The sequence below is a fragment of the Taeniopygia guttata genome, chromosome 1A (genome assembly GCF_048771995.1).
Source record: "Taeniopygia guttata chromosome 1A, bTaeGut7.mat, whole genome shotgun sequence".
NCBI lineage: Eukaryota > Metazoa > Chordata > Aves > Passeriformes > Estrildidae > Taeniopygia > Taeniopygia guttata.
In genome coordinates, this window is record NC_133025.1 from 60,994,419 (window position 1) to 61,014,789 (window position 20,371).

A 20,371-nucleotide genomic window follows, 5' to 3' on the forward strand; every position below is an offset into this window, starting at 1 on the left:
TTTTAGTGTCATCTTTTTAGTGACATTTAAAAGATATACTCCAACACTGAACGCCATTTCAAATAGAGAATTTTTAATAAATATAACCAATTAAATAGTTGGCTTCTGAGTATGACTCAGTGTAATTGGTCCCTGTTGATATACATAGTCATTTGAGATATACAACCTGGCAATTTTTTTTTTTTGGTGTTTTTTAATGTTTACTCAACTTTCCAGTGTTGCCTTTAGAACCTAAAAAGTAAAAATGTTTTCAGTTGGTTTTTTGCCTCTTGGTCTTCTGCAAACACCTCCTCAGAACATGGCAAGCATCTGATCCTATTATTTTCTCCAAAGAGTAAGAAATTTCTTTTCAGCTGCTCTTCAGAATTTTTTTCATCCAAGTTGCAAGGTGGTGCAAAAAAAAAGAAGGCTTGATTGGCTTCTCTTTTTGCTTACTTGTTGTTTTATATCCCTGTTTGAAAAGAACTGGATCAGATGGTGATGCCTTATTGGCTTAGGGAAGGTTGGTTTTGAGGAATATTCTGTGAGTTTCCTGTAGGAACTGCAAATTTAAGAGTACCTAGAGATGGGATGGCTTCCAACAGAAATGATCAGTGAAATTCATTATGTAAACTATGCTGTTACAGGAAGGCTTAGTGCTGCCTGCTTCAGTCACCCTTGTTCCCACAGCAGTTTTCCTGGCACCACCATACTGAGGCATCATAGTTGTTTCTGAAGTGCTCCTTAATGCTCAGGTGTACTAATTACAGATGAGTGAGCACAACCTAAATCACAGTTTTAGGAAAAAAGGGTCGAGACACATTTTGTCTTCCGGTTACTGGCAGAACTGAAGGAAATCTTTGCATCAGTCTTCTAGATTTCATTGGCAAAAATGACAGCTTCTAAATGTTCTGTTCCTACATCCATCTAATAGTTTCTGTTCTGTTAAAACATGCTTATAGTGGTGGGTGAACACTGCATGTATTAAAAATGATAAGAATAAAACCATAGATATGCAAGAAGAGATGGGTTGCTACATGTCAAGAAGCAGGAAAATTGTTGTTGCATGAATTCATAGGCAATAATGTTCAGAATGTGCATTGGTAGGTTTGGTCATTCAGAAAAAGCTCAACTCTGCCTATAATTACAGAAAAGAAATAAAAGTCTTTAGGAAGCATGAACAACAAAGAAGTAAAATTAATATTCTCTCTAGAGGTGTTCCTTCAACACATGGCAGAAGAGGCTTGATTTATTTAGACTATGCAGTACAAGAAAAGTAGTTTTTATTCTTTTCATGTTCCTTCATTTTTGGGTTGAAACTGGAATGGTACCTCTTGCTGTCATTTCGCAGGTAACAGGTCTATTTATTTAAGACGTTATGGTCATTCCAAGATCTTACTTAGTGTTAGATGTATTTTTACTCCAAAAAACATGCATAGCTAACTTTGTAGAAAAGTAATACTGAAGAAGTAAGAGGAAAATATATCTTGAATGTAAAAACGTTTTTGATGTCCTAAATACTAATATTTCTCTGTATTTTAATCTTCAGTTTGGAAGATTGCTTGACCTGTGTCATCCTATTCATAAAAAATACCAGCTTGCTGTTACCAAGGTATTCAGCAAATACATGACTGCTATTGTTGTTGCCACTGAAAAAGTAGCAAGAGATTGCATTCGGTTCCTAAAACAAGAACGAGCTGAACCTGAAACTTTTCTCGCTTTGGATTACCTTGATGTAAGTATGGTTTTCATTCTCCTGTGATCAGCAAGCTAATACCCTTGTAAGTCTTGATACTGGCTCATTTAAGTTTAACTAGAATGAGCTGAAGTGTTAAGGCACAGGGTGTGGGAAGTGAATTTTGTGTTGGCCCGCTTTGCCAACCTGCTGAGGTCCCTCTGGATGGCAGCATGACCATCTGGCATATCAGCCATTCCTCACAGCTGTTTTTGATCAGCAGATGCTGAGGGTACATTCTTCCTTATCATCCAGGTCATTAATGAAGACGTTAAACAGGATGAGGCCCAGTATTGGCATGGCTATCTACTGGCCTCTAATTGGAGTTTGTACTACTAGTGACCACCCTGGGCTTGTCTGTTCAGACAGTTTTCATTCACCTCACTGTTCATCCAGAGCCTCTCATAATGATCTTAGGAGAGGCAATGTTAAAAGCCTCCCAGTAGTCTAGGTAGATACTATTAACTGTTCTCCCCTGGTCCATCAGGCCAGTAATTTTTATTGTCAGGCTGTTGTTGATCATGCATGACTGACTTGGTGAATCCATGCTGATTACTTCTCCAAGATTTTGTTTGTACACCTGGAACTAGTTTCTAGGATAAGTTGTTCTATCACTTTTTCCACAATCAGCATGAGGTTGACTGTCCTGTAGTTCCTTAGGTTCTCCTCTTTGTCCCTTTTTGAGCACAGGAGTGACATTTGTTTTCTCCTAATGCTTAGACACCTCTTTCAGTTGTCATGATCATTCAGAGATACATTGAAAATGGCCTGTAATGGCATCCTTCAGCTCTGCTGGTTGCATCACACCAGGGCCCACACATTTACATGCATAGTTTGCATAAGTTTGCCTGACCTGATCCTCTTCTAGATTCTTGTTCTAGATTCCCCCTTGGGCTCCTGCCTGTATTCCCAGAGGCTAGTCTTGCAAGTAGAGACTGAAGTGAATTCAGTACCTCAATCTATTCTATATGCTTTGTCACCTCCTCGTCCCCACCCCACCTGTCCTTCCCAAAGAGCCTGTATCCCTCCATAGCGCTGCTCCAGCTATAGGAACTATCTGACCGTCTCCTCTACCCCAAAAATCAGAGAATCACAGACTGGCTTGGTTTAGAATGGATCTTAAAGCTCACCCAGTTCCACCCTTGCCATGGGCAAGGACACCTTCCACCAGACCAGGTTGCTCCTACCCCCTGGCCTTGAAAACTTGAAGGGATGGTGCAGCCACAGCTTCTCGGAGCAAGGTGGTAGCTCTGCAACCACACACACATACTGAACTCTCATGTTTAGTCTCCATGCATTGGTGTCCTTTGATTTGTTGCACAGGTTATACAATTGTATCTTAATGCCATCATAAATAGTAATGCAATAGGTCATGCAGATTGAAGGACAGTGGTGTACAGAGAGCATAAACCTCAGGTCTGTTCCTGGTTTTGCAGTGATTGAGCTCCCTGTTGCATTGATCTGTGTCCCCAGACTGCTCAGATTTTGACATGCTTTGCTGTAACAACATGGTTTCTAAACAGTGCTTGGTTGCTTTACAGGTTAAACCAATTAATGAGAAGCTAAGGGAGATAAAAGAGGCTAAAATGATGGTGGATGTTGTACAAACACAATTCGCTCCAGTGAAAAAAGTGATTCAGTTTGTGAGTGGGAATGCCTTGATCTGTGAAACAGTTAAGGAAGCAAAACACATTGCATTTGATGGACCAGTAAGGCTGAAAGTAAGAAGCCAAAGTTTATTGCATATATTTTTCATTGCAGTTATGTGTTTGATGCCATTAAATAATTCTTCAGTAAACATGCTGGGGTATTGCAAATAAACACGGAGTTGGTACTCTGCTGTCTCATCCCATAGAAACAAATCACTAGATACTTCACTTGGCTGTTTTTTCCGCTCATAGTAAGTTGAAGGGGTTTCCTGGGAAAAGGAAGAGGAAATGAAGGGATAGTTAGTGTCCAAATACAGGTCTTGGTATGGTCCTTGTTATGAGAAGTAAGAGGGGTGAATAATCATGCTTCTAAAACTGATTTAAAAACACAGACTTTATCTTGAAAGATTTTCTTTGAAGAAATGCTTTCAAAATTCTTTAAAATACCTTGGTTGAAGGTATGGATTATGTTAAGGACTGCAAGCTTCTGTATCACATCCTGCAGTTCTTTATTATTCCTGTCTCTTGCTGCTGATAGTATTTTATTCACTTAATAAACCTTCTAAAATTTTGATTAAGAGAGCTTTAAGTTGAAGGTGAGTGTTAAGTCAGTTTTACTTAAAATAAAGTTACAAAAACACCCATGTTCTTTACAAAAATTTACACTTTCACTTCACAAAGAAGCTGCTTGCCTTTACTTTGTTAACTATGTTGCTTGGTCTGTTCTACTAAGTTTAAAAGGTGTCTGTTCTACACCTTTAAAGTGCAAGTGTATACACAAGGGGCTATATGCAAGGGAATGCTACAATTTCATTTTATTTTCTGATCAGCTGTAATAATACGAAAATGGGATTACTCCTAGGAAGGAACAGATTTTCTCTTTGCTTCAAATGCCTCATGTTAGGAGATTTGGAAAAGAGAAATTTGAGTCCAACTCAAATGTGGTTGTTACTTGTTTAACTACCATATCTTGGGCACTAGTGCATGGGATATTTTGGCTGGGCTTTTTTTCATATTTATTTGTATATAACTTATTTTCTTCCAGACAGTGTCTCTTGATGGAACGTTATTTTTGAAATCTGGAGTGATTTCTGGAGGATCAAGTGATTTAAGATTTAAAGCTAGATGTTGGGATGAGAAAGAAATTAGTAAAATGAAAGAAGGAAGAGATAGCTTGATTAATGAGTTAAAGGTAGGTCTCTTAAAAGCACTTAATTGCAGAAGTCACACTGTGTCTAACTTAATTCAGCTCTGGGAAGGTGATTTTCTAAAAGTATAATTTGCAAAACTTCTAGAAGCTGCAGACAGGGCATAATAGCTGTTCATCCTCTTCTAGTTAAGAATGAACTCTGCGTCACAGTTCTTAGCTGTGGTTCTCAGCTCACAGGCAGAAATACAGGACAATACTGGTGGTCCAAGCTCCCTTCAGGAAAACATTGAGTACCTGAAGACTTGTAATGAAAATGACAATATGGTTGTGTAAACATGGGAATGTTGGCATGAACCAAAACCTGCCAGTGTAAAATGATTTGTCATACCTGTAGTGCTGGCTTTTTTAAAGAGGGATGGAGTTGTAATATAATCTGCAAGTGGATCCTTTCCTGGGAGAAATAAATCCATTATGCTGTTAATATTGAATATGACCTGTGCTATCAGCCTGTACCTTGAATGAGGCCTATGTCAGTGAGACTAGCTTTAATATCTAAAAAACCAAATAATTTTCAAATACTTCATCTTTTGTTTAAAAAGCTTTTTCTCCAAAAACACTTTCCCAGGACTTAATGAGGATCAGACGGAAGGAGGCTGACTTGAAGCAATTGCGTGCTCAGTGCCAAGGAACTCAGACACGACTTAAATATTCACAGAGTGAATTAGACCTTATTAAAAAGAAACATCTTGCTAATCTCTTCATGGTATAATATTAAGTCCTTATAATTTTCATGTTTAATAATTGTATTGTTTTAAACTGCAATTACTGATCAAGTAATGCTGCTTCCTTACATAGTTTTTTTAATTCAGTTAAAATTTTACATACAGCAGTTACAACTGAGGAATTGATAAAATATAAAAAAATAAACATGGCAAAGTACTTACATGAGGCTTTTTCTATTGTGGTTTTAAAACTTGTGTTTCTGGTAAGCTTGGTTCATCATCTAGTGACCTTCAGAATTCTGTAAGTCAGAGTGCACTTTATGTGGTACTTAGTTTTCTTTTCCACTTGTTAAAACTATAATTGTTACATGCACATTGGCAGTAATAGTGGTTAAGTGTCATTTGAGAAGAAAATATTTAATGTTTTTAATTAAGAAAAAAAAGTTAACCTGGAACAGAGCTGTCCCTTAATTTCTAGAAAGTTGATCATCCTATGGAGAAAAATTACCATGTTTTTCCTTTCTGTCTAGGAAAAATCAAAACTGCAAAGTGAACTGTTAAATGTTGAGGCTCAGTATGATATGCTGAATGAAGGAGTAGTACAAAGAAAACTAAAAATAGAAGAGTTTCAGAAAAAAATTAACAAGGTAATGCCTTCTCTCAGAGCTTTGAGAGGTCATGCTATAGAAGCTGAAGTTTTACTGATGTTTAGAACTGGACAACTTTTAACTTTGTAAGCTGCTTTGTCAACAAGGCTTGTCCATTATTCCAGTAATCTCTCCACATCCTCTACCTTTCTTACCAGGGTAGCTGTGAACAACAGCTGTATGAGTTGCAGGTATGAGTCCTGGCTTTGCAAATCAGTTTCCCTAGAGTTAAAGTTCTGTGACTGTCAAGTGCTAAACACAAATCCAACCAACCAAATCCATCTATGTCTCAAGTCGATGAAGTTTTCCTTAATGCATACAGCTTTCTAGAGATGGAAACAGTACTCAGCACTGCAAGAGGGCTTTGTTCTGAAATCTGAAGGTGACGTGTCTGGGGGATGTCCTGTCTGCTTGGAAAGTAGATGAAAAATAGCATGGTCTGAAGGTTTCTTTCTCTTGAGAAGTAACCAGTGTGTGTTTTTGATTTTTCTCTGTGCTCTGATTACCCTGGGAGAGTGGCTGAGGCGTGTGTGATGATTATCAGCAAATTCCTATATCACTGTTTTGGGGGGTTTGTTTGTTTCTGTAGAGGTTTTCTTGTTTTTCTTTTTGTGATTTTGTTGTTTGGTTTTTGTCTTTGCTGGGTGGGAAGAAGATTCTTTTGGGTTTTTTGTATGGTTTTGAGGCTTGTTTTGGTATTTTATTGGTTTTGTAAAGACCGTTGTATAACTATATTTGAGTCCAGTTCACGGAAGATGAAGCTAGCCTGTGATATAACTTGAGTGTTCTGTGCTCACCCTCTCTTTTGAGGTGTAGGTGATGGAGAATATGGTGCTCTTGTTCTGTCCCTGCCTGACCAAGTTCATTATCCATTACAGTACTAAACAGCTTTTGTCTTTAGAATCTGCTCCTGTCTGCTGCTTATCAGCAACAGGAAAAGTTCTCTGTAAAATGTGATCCACCACTTAGGTTTCTCAGCTGTTTTTTTGTTTAGACACTTTGGCCATCTCATCCCTCGGTTTCCCCGTAAGTTACTAATCTTCCAGTGGTCCCCAGAACAGTTCAAACAGACAGTGGACAGATTTCAGAACAGGGTTGTCATGAAGAGACTGAAGGCATTCAGTGAAGGGAGTGTTAGTAAAGCCTAATGTGATGCCAAGAGAGGTTTCCTGCTGTGTTCTGCTAGAATAGGCAGTAATTGACCTCTTGGGGAAATAGGCACCTCATTTCTACCTGTGTTTTGAAGCTGCCGTTGTTCCTACTCTTGTCAAATAAATCTGGTATAAGCTGCGGTAAAATCGTACTGCAATTTTATCTGGAAGATACACAGCCCAGGACTTAGATGCTGGTGTACATGTATATTGTTGGAGAAGGAGACATTCCTCAGCACTGTCTGCAGTAACTTGGGCCGTATCGTACATCTGTAATTTAGTTCCTGGCTTCTGACCCATTCTCATCAGTCAGTCTGGGATTAATCCATGATTGGAATTCTACATGTAAGAACAAGTCAAAATTGCTGCCTGTTCTCTGTCTGGCTTGGGGTGCAGGCATGAGGGAGTGCAGATGCCTGTCATCTGCAAACACTGAGGGAGTCATTGATGGTTAACCATGTAAGAATTCCAGATACAAGAACTTTTCTTTTGCTTGTTTTGAAAAAACAAAAACGTAGAGGCTATCATTTGAAACCAATCATCAGTCTCCAAAGAGTAGTGTAACTTGGATAGTATAACTTGGTTTGATGTAGTATTTGATACTTGGCTAAAAAATTTTGAATACTAAAACTATAAATAATACCAGGCTTTGACCTGTAAAGTTCTATTAAAATTTTGTTCAGTCCATTGGTTTTCCTTTTAAATAGGAATTTATAGGAGTGGACTGTTGCTATTTCTTCCTTCAGTCCAGCCATATACACTGTACCTAGTATTTGCCTGCTTAAATATTTTCTTAAATTTAGAATTGGTTTTGACTGATGCGTTTGTTAGTGTATATACACTATATAATTAGGAAATTTAGCTATTCCATGGCAGAGTTTGTGATATGACTTTTCTATAAACAGAGCATAGTAGAGCATAGTAATTAATATTTATAGAACACTTGAAAGGATTCAAATAAAGAACTGAGCTTCAACTCCCAAGAAATCTGATTAGTGTCCTGTCTAGCTTTCTCTTCTTCAGCTGTCTGGGGAAAGGTGAAACCAGGGAAGCTGATTACACTGTGATGACTGCTGTCTTCAGAATGACCAGGTGCTGTCAAGAAGAGCTTAGATTGGAGTTACACTGGGTAGATCACAGGCACATATGCTTTGTGTCTGGCATTTGGACTGAAAGTGTTATTTGAAAATTTCAAGTACAAATTACTCCTCGACAGTTGTTAGTTTTCTTGAAGTACCTTAAAAATCTAGTCTGTAGCATGAAGTGATTGAATATTTTACATCTGTGAGTTGAAAAATAGTATAATCATTTTTTGTTCCATTTCTCTGTTTTCAAAGGTTGAAGATGATGTTTTCCAGGAATTCTGTGAAGAAATTGGTATAGAAAATATTCGTGTGTATGAACAAGAGCATGTGAGACAACAAGAGGAAATTGATAAGAAAAGGTAGTATATGTCACTGAAACGTAAACCAGTGGTTGGTATTAGATTGGGCACACTGGAACTGGAGAAACTCCCTCACAGGAAATAACACAAAGTCACAGGAGAATGCAGAAGGTTTTCCTTGCCACTGTTAGTTAGGCCACTGCTGTAGATTAGTTAGACAAGGATTAGTTAGATCTCTGCAACAGCTTGCAACAAACTTGAAAGGTAACATTTACTATTTTGGTAGCATTATGGTAAAAAAAAATTTAAAAAATCATTTTCCAATACCACATTGAAAAATGGCACTGTCCCAGATTGAGAATGGTATGAAGAGTCACTCGTGTGTGAAAAAATCTTAAGGAAAACTGCAGGTGTTTGGTATAGGAGCATATTCTTGTAAGGAAGACAGATTCTTGAGTTTTCACAAGCAACCTCAGCCTAGTGTTTCACTCACAGACATGTGTCCTTGCACCACAGATTCCTATCTTAGAAGGAGAACGTTAAAATGAAATGGTGGCTGAAGTTTAAGTGTCACTTTCCATAATGATATGGCTATTTTCTATATTGTATTTGTTTAACCAGTATCACTATATCTTTGTGATTTCCCATATATTCACAGGATGTGGTGTAGTAGAATCAATGTAATGCAGATTTTTGTGTTCACATAGAAGATACAGTAATGGTATCCGATCACAGTTAATAGCCTGCTGTGTAAGAAATGGTTTTAAATCCTCTACCCTGACTAGACTGGAGTTTGAAAATCAGAGGACAAGATTGAACATTCAGCTGGAGTATAAGCATGATCATCTACAAAAATTAACAAACTCAGTCAGCAAGTTGAGGGAGACAATGCATAAAGATGAAGCTGAGATAATCAACCTACAGAAGGTAATAATAAAAACAATTCCTCTGTCTCTGTAATTCAGTACATTCTTTCCTTTCAGTTCCAGTTTTGAATAAATGTAGTTGATGCTATGAATTAATTTTTCAAGGGGTTAATTCAGGGTTGACTTTGTAAGTGCTTAGAAAATGCAGATGCATATTGCATTTTAACCTTGGAATAAAGGCCATATTTGGATGCTTATTTATTATTAAAAATAAGCTTACTAAAAATTAGGTTTTGAATTACTGTCTGTACAGTATTATTTTATACTTTGTTCAGTTAATGTGTTCTGTTGCTATGAAAAGGCAGCGTACAACTACAGAAAAACAGCAGCATGTGGCTCAGAGTCAGCAAAGATTTTACAAGTAAGAGCAAGCAACTCTGGTGCTGTACATCTTTAAGCTACTTTACAGCCACTAATACATTAGAAATAATGCTGTGAAACCAATTCAGATTTTCAGATGAAGTAATATGGAGGGGTTCCTTCTTCACAGTGTTCTTTACCCTGTTCTGTGCTGGTGATGCTTGTTAAAGAAACAAGCTGGTGCTTGTTGAAGAAACAAGTTTGTGCGTGTTCACAGAAAAGGGAAGGAGAAGATACAAGCTTTGAACAAAAAACAAAAAGTGAAATGTATGAAATTGTCACAAATTGGGGGAAACCCCCCTCCCCAGTGCCTTTCAGATCACCACTGTAACTCATTGAATGTAACAGGGTTGAGACTTTAACTCCTTCTTTCTGTATAGTAAGGGTCCCAGATCTAGATTCTTGGTGGAAAGTTAAAAATCTAAATATTTCTACGCAGGATGAGAAAAAGCTTCTAAAAAAAGTTAATGAACTTCTGGAGGAGCAGCAACACCTTAAGGATAGACTAAGTGCTCATAAATCTGAGCTTACAAAAAGCCAAAATGAAGTCGAAGAGTCCAGAAAGATGATGTTAACTCTTAATAGGTAACTCCTACTCCTGGGAAGATGATTAAAGGGATAATATTTAGAAGGGATTTACTGATCACATGTTTGGATTTATCTTGTTTGGTTTTCTTGTGAAAGATTTATTAGAGACATAGTGATTTTCATCTACAATGTGCCTTAGTTTAACAGTGTTTCTAATTCAGTGTGTGAAGGAGAGTATTTCAAGAGGGCCATCCCATGAACCATACAGAATTATTTTACTATATACCTAGTCTTAGGTAGATAATAATCTCCTGTAGTGATCTCTGACCACAGATCTCTCATCTCTTGTGGTGAATTTGTAGTAGCTTAGAGCTTTGTTGGTGGCACGTGACGTTCCCTCGCAGTTTAGTTTGAGTTGTACGGTGATCTGATTAATGGGAACATTTTTTTATTTTCCAATTTCATTGTTATTTTTCCAGACTTTTCATATGTTGGATAACTTAAGCTAATACTACATTTAGGCCATTTTTTTCTACTATTGTTGTATTAAATCAACTCCTTTGTGGACAGTTTATACTTCATTTCTGTTGTGCTTGCTTATTATTGATGTCCCTTAATCTGGAGTCATTGGTATGTTTAAAAACCCCATCACATTGACACAGTATGGCTCTGAAAACTTGGGGAATTTTCTATAAACTCACGACTGTATGCCTAATAATTTATGTTATCTATAATTTAAAGTGTTTCTGCTGATGGCAACTTGATGCTACCAGAGGAATGGGTTGTAAAGAATCAAGCTGTTTCAGGGAGAGAAATGATAAAAGATACTTGGTTACATGGTTAAGGATCAGCTCTCCATACATGCTCACTAGAGTAGAGGTAGTCTGTAATTAGGAAAGATGGGTATTTGAATGTGCTTTTAAGTGAACTTGGCAATGTACTGAGACTGAGGCTCCCTCTGGAGTAATTTGGGAGAATAGAGGGGGATGGCAGAAGTACTATTTTCCTATGTTTGATGGGGGTTATTGAAGAGGAAACAGCACTCCTGGTGCTTGGAATCTGTTTTCTATGCTGTATTTATCGTGCTCTTTTCCAGTGCATGTTATTAGCAGTGATGTTTTCACTCTTGAGTTGTTTTGTGCCTTTTGTGCATGTAGAGAAGCCACAAAGTTGCAGAGGGAAGCTACAGCTCTAGAAACCTCACTGGAAGAGATGAGATTAAGGAGACATAATCTGTTGCTTGAATGCAAGGTGCAGGACTTGAAAATCAAGTTACTGGCTGGATCACTGGATGACATCAGTGAAGTAGAGGTACTTAAAGTGTTTACAGAAAATAGATACCATGGAAAAGCACTTACTCATTAATTTAATTTTTGTTTCCTTTCAGGACTGTTTCTCTTACATAGTGATGTTCAAACCAATGCACTCTATTAATGTGATCAGGTCTCTTTCATTCAAAAGGGTTTATTTTTATTCTTGTAGATAGAAATACTGTTTGCAAGTATTCTTGCTTGTTCTTGAAACATACTCTCATGAAATATATAAAATTTTGTTGTACAAGAAAATTGGTATGACTATAAAGAGGATACATGGGTCAGTTCAGAAATGCATAAATATGAAATGTGCAATAAAATAAATATGGCGTGTGCAAGGGTTGAGATCATATTTGGTCTATCATCCATAATATAAATGCTGTATATTAAATCATCCTTTTGTGTTCAGTAGATGCAGATATTCTCAGAAATCTGGGATAGGCTAAAATAGAAACATTGCTTCTATCTAATGACTGCTCCTTATTACTTGTCTCTATCATCCCTCTTTTTTCCAGCGTACCTTTTGTGAGGAGAAATAAACTTTCTGTGCTGTACAAAAGAAATGAGCTGTGGGTTTTGAAGAACTTGTAAAACAAGTGTGTGAATTTGGAAGGAGTCTTGTTGAACCAATACTTAGAAAAGTATTTTTGCTGGAGGATAGGTGTGAACTGGGCAGCAGACAAAATGCTGGCAGTGAAGTGGGGTGGGCAGTCTGTGAAGGGAAGGAACAAGAACTGCCAGTGATCCGAGGATGTAGGAACTCAACTCTTGCTGTTTCTGAATATGGAAGAGAGGAAGCCAAGGAGCAGAAGGCGTAACAATGTGGATTCTTAATTAGCCTCACAGAGAAGACCAGCAAGATTTGGTTCAGAGAAAAAGTCTTGGTGGGAAAGGGGTCTAATAATGAGAGATAGCACATGTTTCATTTGAGGGAAAATGGCTGTTTGAAATTCAGGCGACAGGGAGTACAAGATTCTCTGCTTGTGCCATACAGAACTGAAGCTCCTTGATTCTTTTGAGTGGAAGAAATGCCTCAGTTTACACACTTCAACCTTCCCTTGGAAGGGATTGAGGTATTAGCGAGTATACATCTTCCCAGTCAGGAGATTACAGTATGTACAGTGTTGTAAATATGTGATGAACAGGTTGCTGCTGCTTTTAACATAGCTTCAAGCTGAGTTTAGCAGATGTTTTCATCTTTATTTAACAGGTGGGTGTGTTAATTAGGCTTATGGGCTCTTAACTGTTCATTCCATTTGGGCCAGGGGAAGAGCCATGGAGTACGTATACCTCGTACCATGTTACCACTGTCTCTTACTTTTAAAACCTTTTAATGAATTAGTTTTAGAGTTTCAAAGTTAACTGTTGTATTTCTGAACTGGAAACTGGGACTTCATCTTACAGCCAGGAACTGAAATAGAAGGCACCCAGACTCTATCAGGCATCTATGAAAGGGAAGAGAGAATTCAGATAGACTACAGCACCCTAGACCTTGACCTAAAGGTAATCTTTTCTGTCTGTAATTATTAGAGATGGAGTGTCTGATTTTTATTTTTGTGAAAGGTGTTTTATTTGTTGCTTATTTTGTTCTTCACCCTTCACAATACCAAGTGTCTTTAAGTGACACTTGGTAAAGCCACTGCTAAGCTGAAGTGCATGTGTGTGTATGCTCTGGTTTTGTACTCATGATGTAGCATTGATGTGTGGGATTTCTAGATAGGTCAAATTCCCATATAACTGGTTTTAACTTACAGCTTATCTGAACCACAAAAATGGAATTGAGAGACTTAATACAATCTTGGTTTTTGTTTTTTTGTTTGTTTTTTTTTTTTAATTTTCCTTCTTTACCTTCTGCCTTGAAGTCACAAATTTGTATGTTAAGGCTCAAAACTCCAGAACCCAAGAGTAGCTGAGGGAGATTGTTTGCCTGCTGTTTGTGGTATTTGCAGAGACCGAGGCTTCTCATCTGTCCCTGTCTTAACAGCCCATTAGGTTGCATTTTCTCAGCAGGCTTTGTAATTTTTTTTTCCTTTTTAATCTTGAGGAAAATAGTTAAATGTCAGAGGCTACGCATAGAACAAGGGATGAAGCTGTCATCAGTAGAACTTGCCTCAAAGAATTCACTGAAAATCTGTTCTTTAAAAATCAAGGAGTGAAGCACTAATCCTGCTCCTGTGTTGTATTTTAAAAAGGGAATTGAGGGGAAAATAATTGACTTCCTGTCTATAAAAATCTTGGGCAAGAAGAGTGAGTGAGGGCCTGGTAGACTCATTGCAAGAAATAAGACCTGGGTGGCATTTTCAGTTGTGTTTGAAGTTAAAGCTATTAATGAGTGGGGTAATTGTTTCAGGAACCATGAATGCTTGCTGCATGTATTGAAATGTCTTGGCCTAACAGCAAATTCAATTGCTGTGTTGGTTTTTGTCTTTAGGAACTAGAATCTGATAAAGATATAGAGGATCGTGTGAAGCAAATGCAGCAGGAAATCAAATCTAAAGAGGTCACATTAATGAAGACAGCTGCTCCAAACCTGAGAGCAGGAGAGAAGTTACTGATAGCTCGGGACAAGTTCCAAGAATCAATAGATGGTAACACTGAGTCTTTCATGTTGCTTCTATGATTCCCCCCTAACTGAAATTCCTCTTCTTGGGTTTGGTCCTGCTGGCTTTTCTTGTTTCAGATATTAAGGTATTTTTTTGTGCTCAGCTGTTTATCCTCAGTTATCTTTTTGATTATATGTAAACAATTCATTAACATACACTTGAGTGTGGAGTAGTTTGTTGAAATACAGTTTGAATAATTGGGAAGATATTTGTTCCCCACATGACATCATAAAGTGGTTTTTACTTTCTGAGAAGTACTGACTTTAATGTTAAAATTGCTTAAATTTTTCTTACATAAATGTAAGAAAAGGACAAGAGAAGGAACTGTGTATGTTGTCTAAAACTCACATATGGGCATTTCTGCAAAATTATTAGTATCTCCAGAGGGTTTTGAAGACACTAACAGTGTAAGAAACTTAAGGGGTTTGGGAGTTGTCCCAGGTCAGTGCTGGTGCTGCTTAGGCCTGCCTGGTTCCCAGAAGGAATTAGGAGAAGAATATTGTTCCTTGCTCCAGAGAAATGTGACACAGAGCAGATAGAATACATCACAACTTTGCTGGTTTGTGGGTCTTGCATTTGAAATCTGGAAGGAAACTCACACTATACTGGTATGTTCCTTTTTCTGCAATAACTATTTTCTTTGATGCTGTTCATAGTAGCCAGTATATATTTGTTCTGTGTATTTACTCAAAGACTTCTTAAGGAGTAATTCCTGTGATTTTATTTTTTTTCCATAGCTTTTGAGACCAGCAGAAAGGAGGCCAGAATATGCAAGCAGGAATTCGAAGAGGTGAAAAAAAGGAGATATGACCTATTTAGCCAGTGCTTTGAGCATGCCTCCATAGCCATTGACAGGATCTACAAGCAGCTTTGCAGGAACAGTAGTGCTCAGGTGTGTTGTGTGCAGGGGCTGTGCCTTAAAGGCCATGCTGGATGCTTTGTTACCTAGAATAAAGTGGCACTTGTGGTTTCCAAAGACACTCTCAGACGTCAAGAAGAAGATCACAGAAATAAAGACTACAGAAGTTTAGGGTCAGGAAGGAATAGGCAGTAAGCCTAAGTATGCTTGACATTAGACAGAGAGAGGTAATCTGTGAGCAGAACTGGGGGCTATTCAGCTTGGATTAGTTTAACTCTGCTTTTAGCAGACTTGTAAATTATCAGAACACAAGTGTGAAATGTAATTGAGTACTTCAGTTAAAAATAACATTGTTCTACACATCAAGTTACACTAGTAATAATCATTAGTACAGACAACTGAAAATTATAAATTAGTACTAGTGTTTTGTACAATGTCTTGAAGCACCTTCACCCCACTTAAATATTTAGGAAACATAAACAGAAATAATATGTTTGCAGCTTTTAAGAAACATGTAGAAAAATTGTCACACAATTATCATTGTTACTGTTCCTGTGTTAATACAAGAGGGAACTCCCAAATGCTTTGGTTATGTCAAATTCCATAGACTTCCATAAAAGTTTAAAGGATTGAACTCTTGTCTGTCTTAAGATTTTGTGTTTTTCTTCAGCATGTTGTGTGCTGGTTTGGTTTCCTTCCATGATGTCTGTGATCTGAGAGGAAACATTTGAGATGAGAGTTAAATAAGGAAGTTTCTCTTACCTGTCTCCACTTGTGCAGAGGCAAAGAGTCTGTATTATCTTGTCTCTTCTATTGATGAGAAAAATAAACCATCTAGCAAGGATCTTACCCATCATACCTGTAGTGGTTAGGAAAAATGGTGGTTCTTTTAAAATGATGATGTTAAATTTTGTCTCTGGGAACCAAGATACAAAGTACAGAAAAAGACTTAAGTACAAAGCAGTCTTTGTCCAGCTCAAAGCTAGGTTCACCAAAAAAAGGCAATTTTGCAAATTTATTGTCTTCTAGGCCAAAAAAGAAGTCTGCTTTTGAAGTCTAACACTTTAATAATTTTTAAAAAATCGAAGGAGTTATATAAAAAGTGATAAAATCAAGTTTGTTCAGTAGCTGAAAGTCTGTAAATAACAAATATGTGCCCCATTTCCATACTGGTTTTGTTACTGAGCCTCTTGGTTCCCAGTTTGGTAACAAAACCATATTCTCCAAGAACTGGATACTGCTGCTCTGAGTGGATGAACGTGTTCCCTAAAAGGGAAGCAAACTCACAGATTTCCTCACTAGCTCAGGCAGTATTTAAACCTAAAAAATACCCACCTAAATAATTAGCTAAATCTCAGTATTAACAATTAAATGTGCTTGTTTCTAGGCCTTCCTTAGCCCGGAGAATCCTGAGGAGCCCTATCTGGAAGGCATTGGCTTTCACTGCGTGGCTCCGGGCAAGCGCTTTATGCCGATGGACAGTCTGTCAGGAGGGGAAAAGACAGTGGCAGCCCTGGCCCTTGTGTTTGCTGTACACAGGTAAAATAACTGTTCTGGGACTGTCCAGAGGAAAAAAAGTGTTAGGGTATTCTCCAAGTATCTGGCCAAGTAGGTGCTAGAAAGACAGTATTATGCTTATACACATGTTAAAAGTTCAGCTAATGGAGTGTTCAAGCATTGCTGAAGTCCTTATTCTTTATCTGCCATGACTTTATATATTCAGTGTAGAATTTCATGTTAATTTAAAATATTAATTGTTAATTTCTTGTCTATTATTTAATATTGAATATTAAAATATATTAATTACAATAAAAGAATAATAATATTGTAAAATACTATCAACCTTATCTGTGGAGTAAGTAATTAGAATGTTGATTAACGTTGGTATCTCACTGCAAAATACTGTCTTGTCTTCTACAGCTTTCGTCCAGCTCCTTTTTTTATTTTGGATGAGATAGATGCTGCACTGGACAACACAAACATTGATAAAGTAAGTTGCTCTTTTACATCTGGTACCTTTTGTAAAAGTGTGGCTACTTCCTTTGCAGGGTGTTGGGATACAGAGATTGTTTAGCCTGACTGAATCTGTTTTAAATTAGATTGGCTTTAGGGATGAAGTAATGAGTCTTATGAGATACAGGAAACATTTAAATTCCTTAATCCAAGTGTGTTTGATTGGTCTCTAAATTGTGAAGGTGGGAGGAGGTGGTGCTGAGTGTGAAGGTGTGAGGTGTTGTGTAACCCCATGTGGCACAGTGTGACCTGTAGGGCACCTGGGAATTGTGCTGCTTGGAATTGGTAAGGCATTGGAGTTCCCTTGGCTCCAGTAAGTACCCAGGAGTGTGTCTGCATGTGGAAACCAAGTCAGTCTGCCACTGGAGTGTTTAATTTAATTGGCTTAATAACTATTTTATTAAGCTGTTGCTCCAGTAATTTTAGTCACATGACTTTTCTTGATTAAAACAAATTAATTTGTCTTTCCCTTTTTGCCAATAACTGTTCAATGTAACAAGAACTGAGGCTGGAGCATAAACAGCAGAGATTGCAGCTGTGGATGGCAGCCCCTGGGAGAAGGGGGAGGCTCAGAACAGGGGGATTTTTGGTAGGGAGGAATCCTAAAGCTACCACATATGCCTAGATTTTCTTCTGTGGAAGCATTCTTTTTCAGAACAGTATTTCTACTAACATTACTGCCAATGTCAGTCTTGGTAGAGCCTAACAAACAAAAGCAGTTGTTTAAACACCAAATATTTTGCTTTTTCCCCTGATAGAAGTGTGCAGGCAGAGAGCTCATTAAAAAGGTCCTGGTTTTCCTTTATGGAGCATTTAATTAATATTGGGGGAAATTGCAATCTCACCAGTTAATAACTAAAATTTTGTACCTTTGAGTTGCATTATCATTGAGAAACTTGCTGCTGTCTGCACTGAACTAATTTAAGGTTATTACACAGCCAGTAGCAAACTTTTCACACTTTTTTAAAAAGTTATTTAGGGATTTCCACCTTCCTTTTTGCGTTATATGAAGTGAAATTGTTAATCACTGGCATTGGTGTCTTTTTATAGCTTCATTCACTGGAATGAACCATTATTTTCTTAAATGTTTTCAAAAAGCAGCATACCTGAGTGGTTGTCTTAAAACCATGCAAAATACCTGGCTTTTAAAACTGGTTTATATCTCATTTTAGCAGTCATGATGGAATTCTGCAGCTAGCACAGTTCAGTTCTTCCTTCACCATTCCCTAATCACAGCATTGTTTCAGGTTGCCAGAACTAACTGAAATACTTGGTTTCTTTCCAAAGGTCTCAAGTTTCATTAGAGAACAGGCACATGAACAGGTCCAAATGATAGTTATTTCCCTGAAGGAAGAGTTTTACTGCAAGGCAGATGCATTGATTGGAGTGTGTCCTGAGGTAACAATTAATTGAGGGTAAATAATGCACGTGGGGTTGTTAAGTGCTGGGTCACAGCTGAAGCGTTGCTCCAGTGAACCAGGCACACAGTTGGTGGCTGGGTGTGTCCTGCTGTGCAGGTACCAGCTTTGGGGGACATCCTCTGGGGCACTCGAGCTCATGAGTTCATCTCATAGTTACGAAAGGCTTATTTCAAGTACCAGAAGTGTGTTACATGCTCTGCTCCTCCCTCTCCTCAGCACAATGAGATCATGTTCAGCCAAGTCCTGACCCTGGATCTTACCGAGTACCCGGAGGGCGAAGAGCAGGGCACAGCAGAGAAGCCCAGCCAAGGTTCTCTCTTCGAGTAGTGCATGTGATATCGGGGCAGGTGACAACAGGAACTGGGTTCACAGCTGACTGTTACAAACCCAAGTTTGAATGTGGCTGTTAGAGGTTGACAGGGGAATGTTCGTTTTTCAAGTGAAGCAGTTTTGCAAAATATTAAGGGAATCAGCTGCTACTTTGATGCAATTTTGTTAAGGAGTGAGAGCCCAAGGCTATTTTTGAGGTGTGCACTCTGATACCCAAAGCTTTTGTTCTAAATATTTTGTCTGTAAGAAGTGCTGCAGGTTCATTTCCATAAGTAGAGTATATAAGAACAAACCTCTTGTTTTTCTTAGGAAAAGTCCATAGTGTCAGCATTCTACCTCAGGTGCTCACTGCTCCAGTCAGGACGTTTTGTGTTGTAGCTGCATCTATTTGCCTTCAGAATAGGATTATTTCCTGTTTTCTAAACCAGTGAGGTACTGGCATGTGTTCATTATCTTGTTCATTATCAATCCTGTGGCAATCAGAAAGACTTCAGTTCTCCACTGCAACCTTACACAAGTGTTAGTTAACTGTACAAAAACTTGGGATGCAGCTCTAGAGCTGTTATGTAACCTTGAAAAATTTCACCTCTGAGCTATTTCACCTCGTACAGAACTGGAAAGAATGAGTCATGCTATAGAGGCAAATGAAATATATATATATAGATACATATATCTATATATATATATATCTATATATATATATAAATGTAATGTTATTATATAGCTGTCCCACTACACTGAAGTTACTTTGCTGGCTGTTCTTCATCTAAGCAGATGGAAGTTAATCATCTAAGTTCATCTAGTTTTTCATCTAAGTTGGGTAAAGAAAACTGAAAGCTGGAATCACTTTATCTGGCTTATGTTCCACCTCTGTGTCCTGAAGTTCTTCCCTTAGTTTGTGGCTGTTAAAAATTTTATCTTGTGTTCACAGAGCAGGTTCCTTTTGTCTTGTTGGTTGCTTACACATGCCTACCTTGTCACGTGCTGTGAGCCCTGGGCTTGTGCTGGGCCTGTGAGGATCCTGCCTCAGGGAGGAAGACTGAGCAGGAGTGTTTTGTGTTTCACAGGAATACAGATGTTCATCAAATACTTGTGTTATTGCTACACGTCATTGAATAAAATGAAGTGTATGGCATGAGTCAGCATCAGTGCCTTATTTCAGAATCTGGTGACATATTAGGAGATAAAACAGCCCCTCACTCTTCTGCTTTTGAAGATACAATAGATGGCCCTCAAGACAGGAGGCTGCTGGACAAGCCACAGTTCAGCAGTATCTACAAGGGAAAAATCTCAAATGCTAGGTGTAAACTGATCCTTACCAAGATGGGGTGGGATTTCCTATTGTGGACCTAACTTCACGTAATGAGGAGTTGCATGACTTTAGGGTTTAAATATGGTAGTAATGAGGGTCATAAATACCTCCATGCAAGTGATTTTGCTTGGCTTGAAACAGGTGAAGCATTCTGAGCTGATCATCAGGCTCCACAAGAGCCTGACCAGCCACTTCCAAAGCAGCACTTTAGAGCAGCTGCAGGAGCTGTTGTGTAACGAGAGAGTAAAGACCTGCCAAACCACAGTTCAGACAGAAAGGTCTCCAGACC

The 20,371-nt window shown here is 38.1% G+C and overlaps 1 protein-coding gene across 1 annotated transcript in view; it reads left to right on the plus strand.

The window, feature by feature from the left end:
• Positions 1 to 20,243, plus strand: part of SMC1B (structural maintenance of chromosomes 1B) — a 28,812-nt gene extending 8,569 nt beyond the window's left edge. The window contains exons 10-25 of the mRNA XM_002187797.5: positions 1,529 to 1,714; positions 3,256 to 3,435; positions 4,409 to 4,555; positions 5,139 to 5,276; positions 5,766 to 5,882; positions 8,371 to 8,477; positions 9,203 to 9,344; positions 10,143 to 10,288; positions 11,389 to 11,542; positions 12,949 to 13,047; positions 13,976 to 14,132; positions 14,885 to 15,039; positions 16,394 to 16,545; positions 16,927 to 16,996; positions 18,307 to 18,417; positions 18,657 to 20,243. Of these exons, the coding sequence (XP_002187833.5) occupies positions 1,529 to 1,714; positions 3,256 to 3,435; positions 4,409 to 4,555; positions 5,139 to 5,276; positions 5,766 to 5,882; positions 8,371 to 8,477; positions 9,203 to 9,344; positions 10,143 to 10,288; positions 11,389 to 11,542; positions 12,949 to 13,047; positions 13,976 to 14,132; positions 14,885 to 15,039; positions 16,394 to 16,545; positions 16,927 to 16,996; positions 18,307 to 18,417; positions 18,657 to 18,767 (2,172 nt within the window). The 3' untranslated portion in view covers positions 18,768 to 20,243. The remainder of the gene's footprint in view (positions 1 to 1,528; positions 1,715 to 3,255; positions 3,436 to 4,408; positions 4,556 to 5,138; positions 5,277 to 5,765; positions 5,883 to 8,370; positions 8,478 to 9,202; positions 9,345 to 10,142; positions 10,289 to 11,388; positions 11,543 to 12,948; positions 13,048 to 13,975; positions 14,133 to 14,884; positions 15,040 to 16,393; positions 16,546 to 16,926; positions 16,997 to 18,306; positions 18,418 to 18,656) is intronic.
• The last annotated feature ends 128 nt before the right edge of the window (positions 20,244 to 20,371 follow it).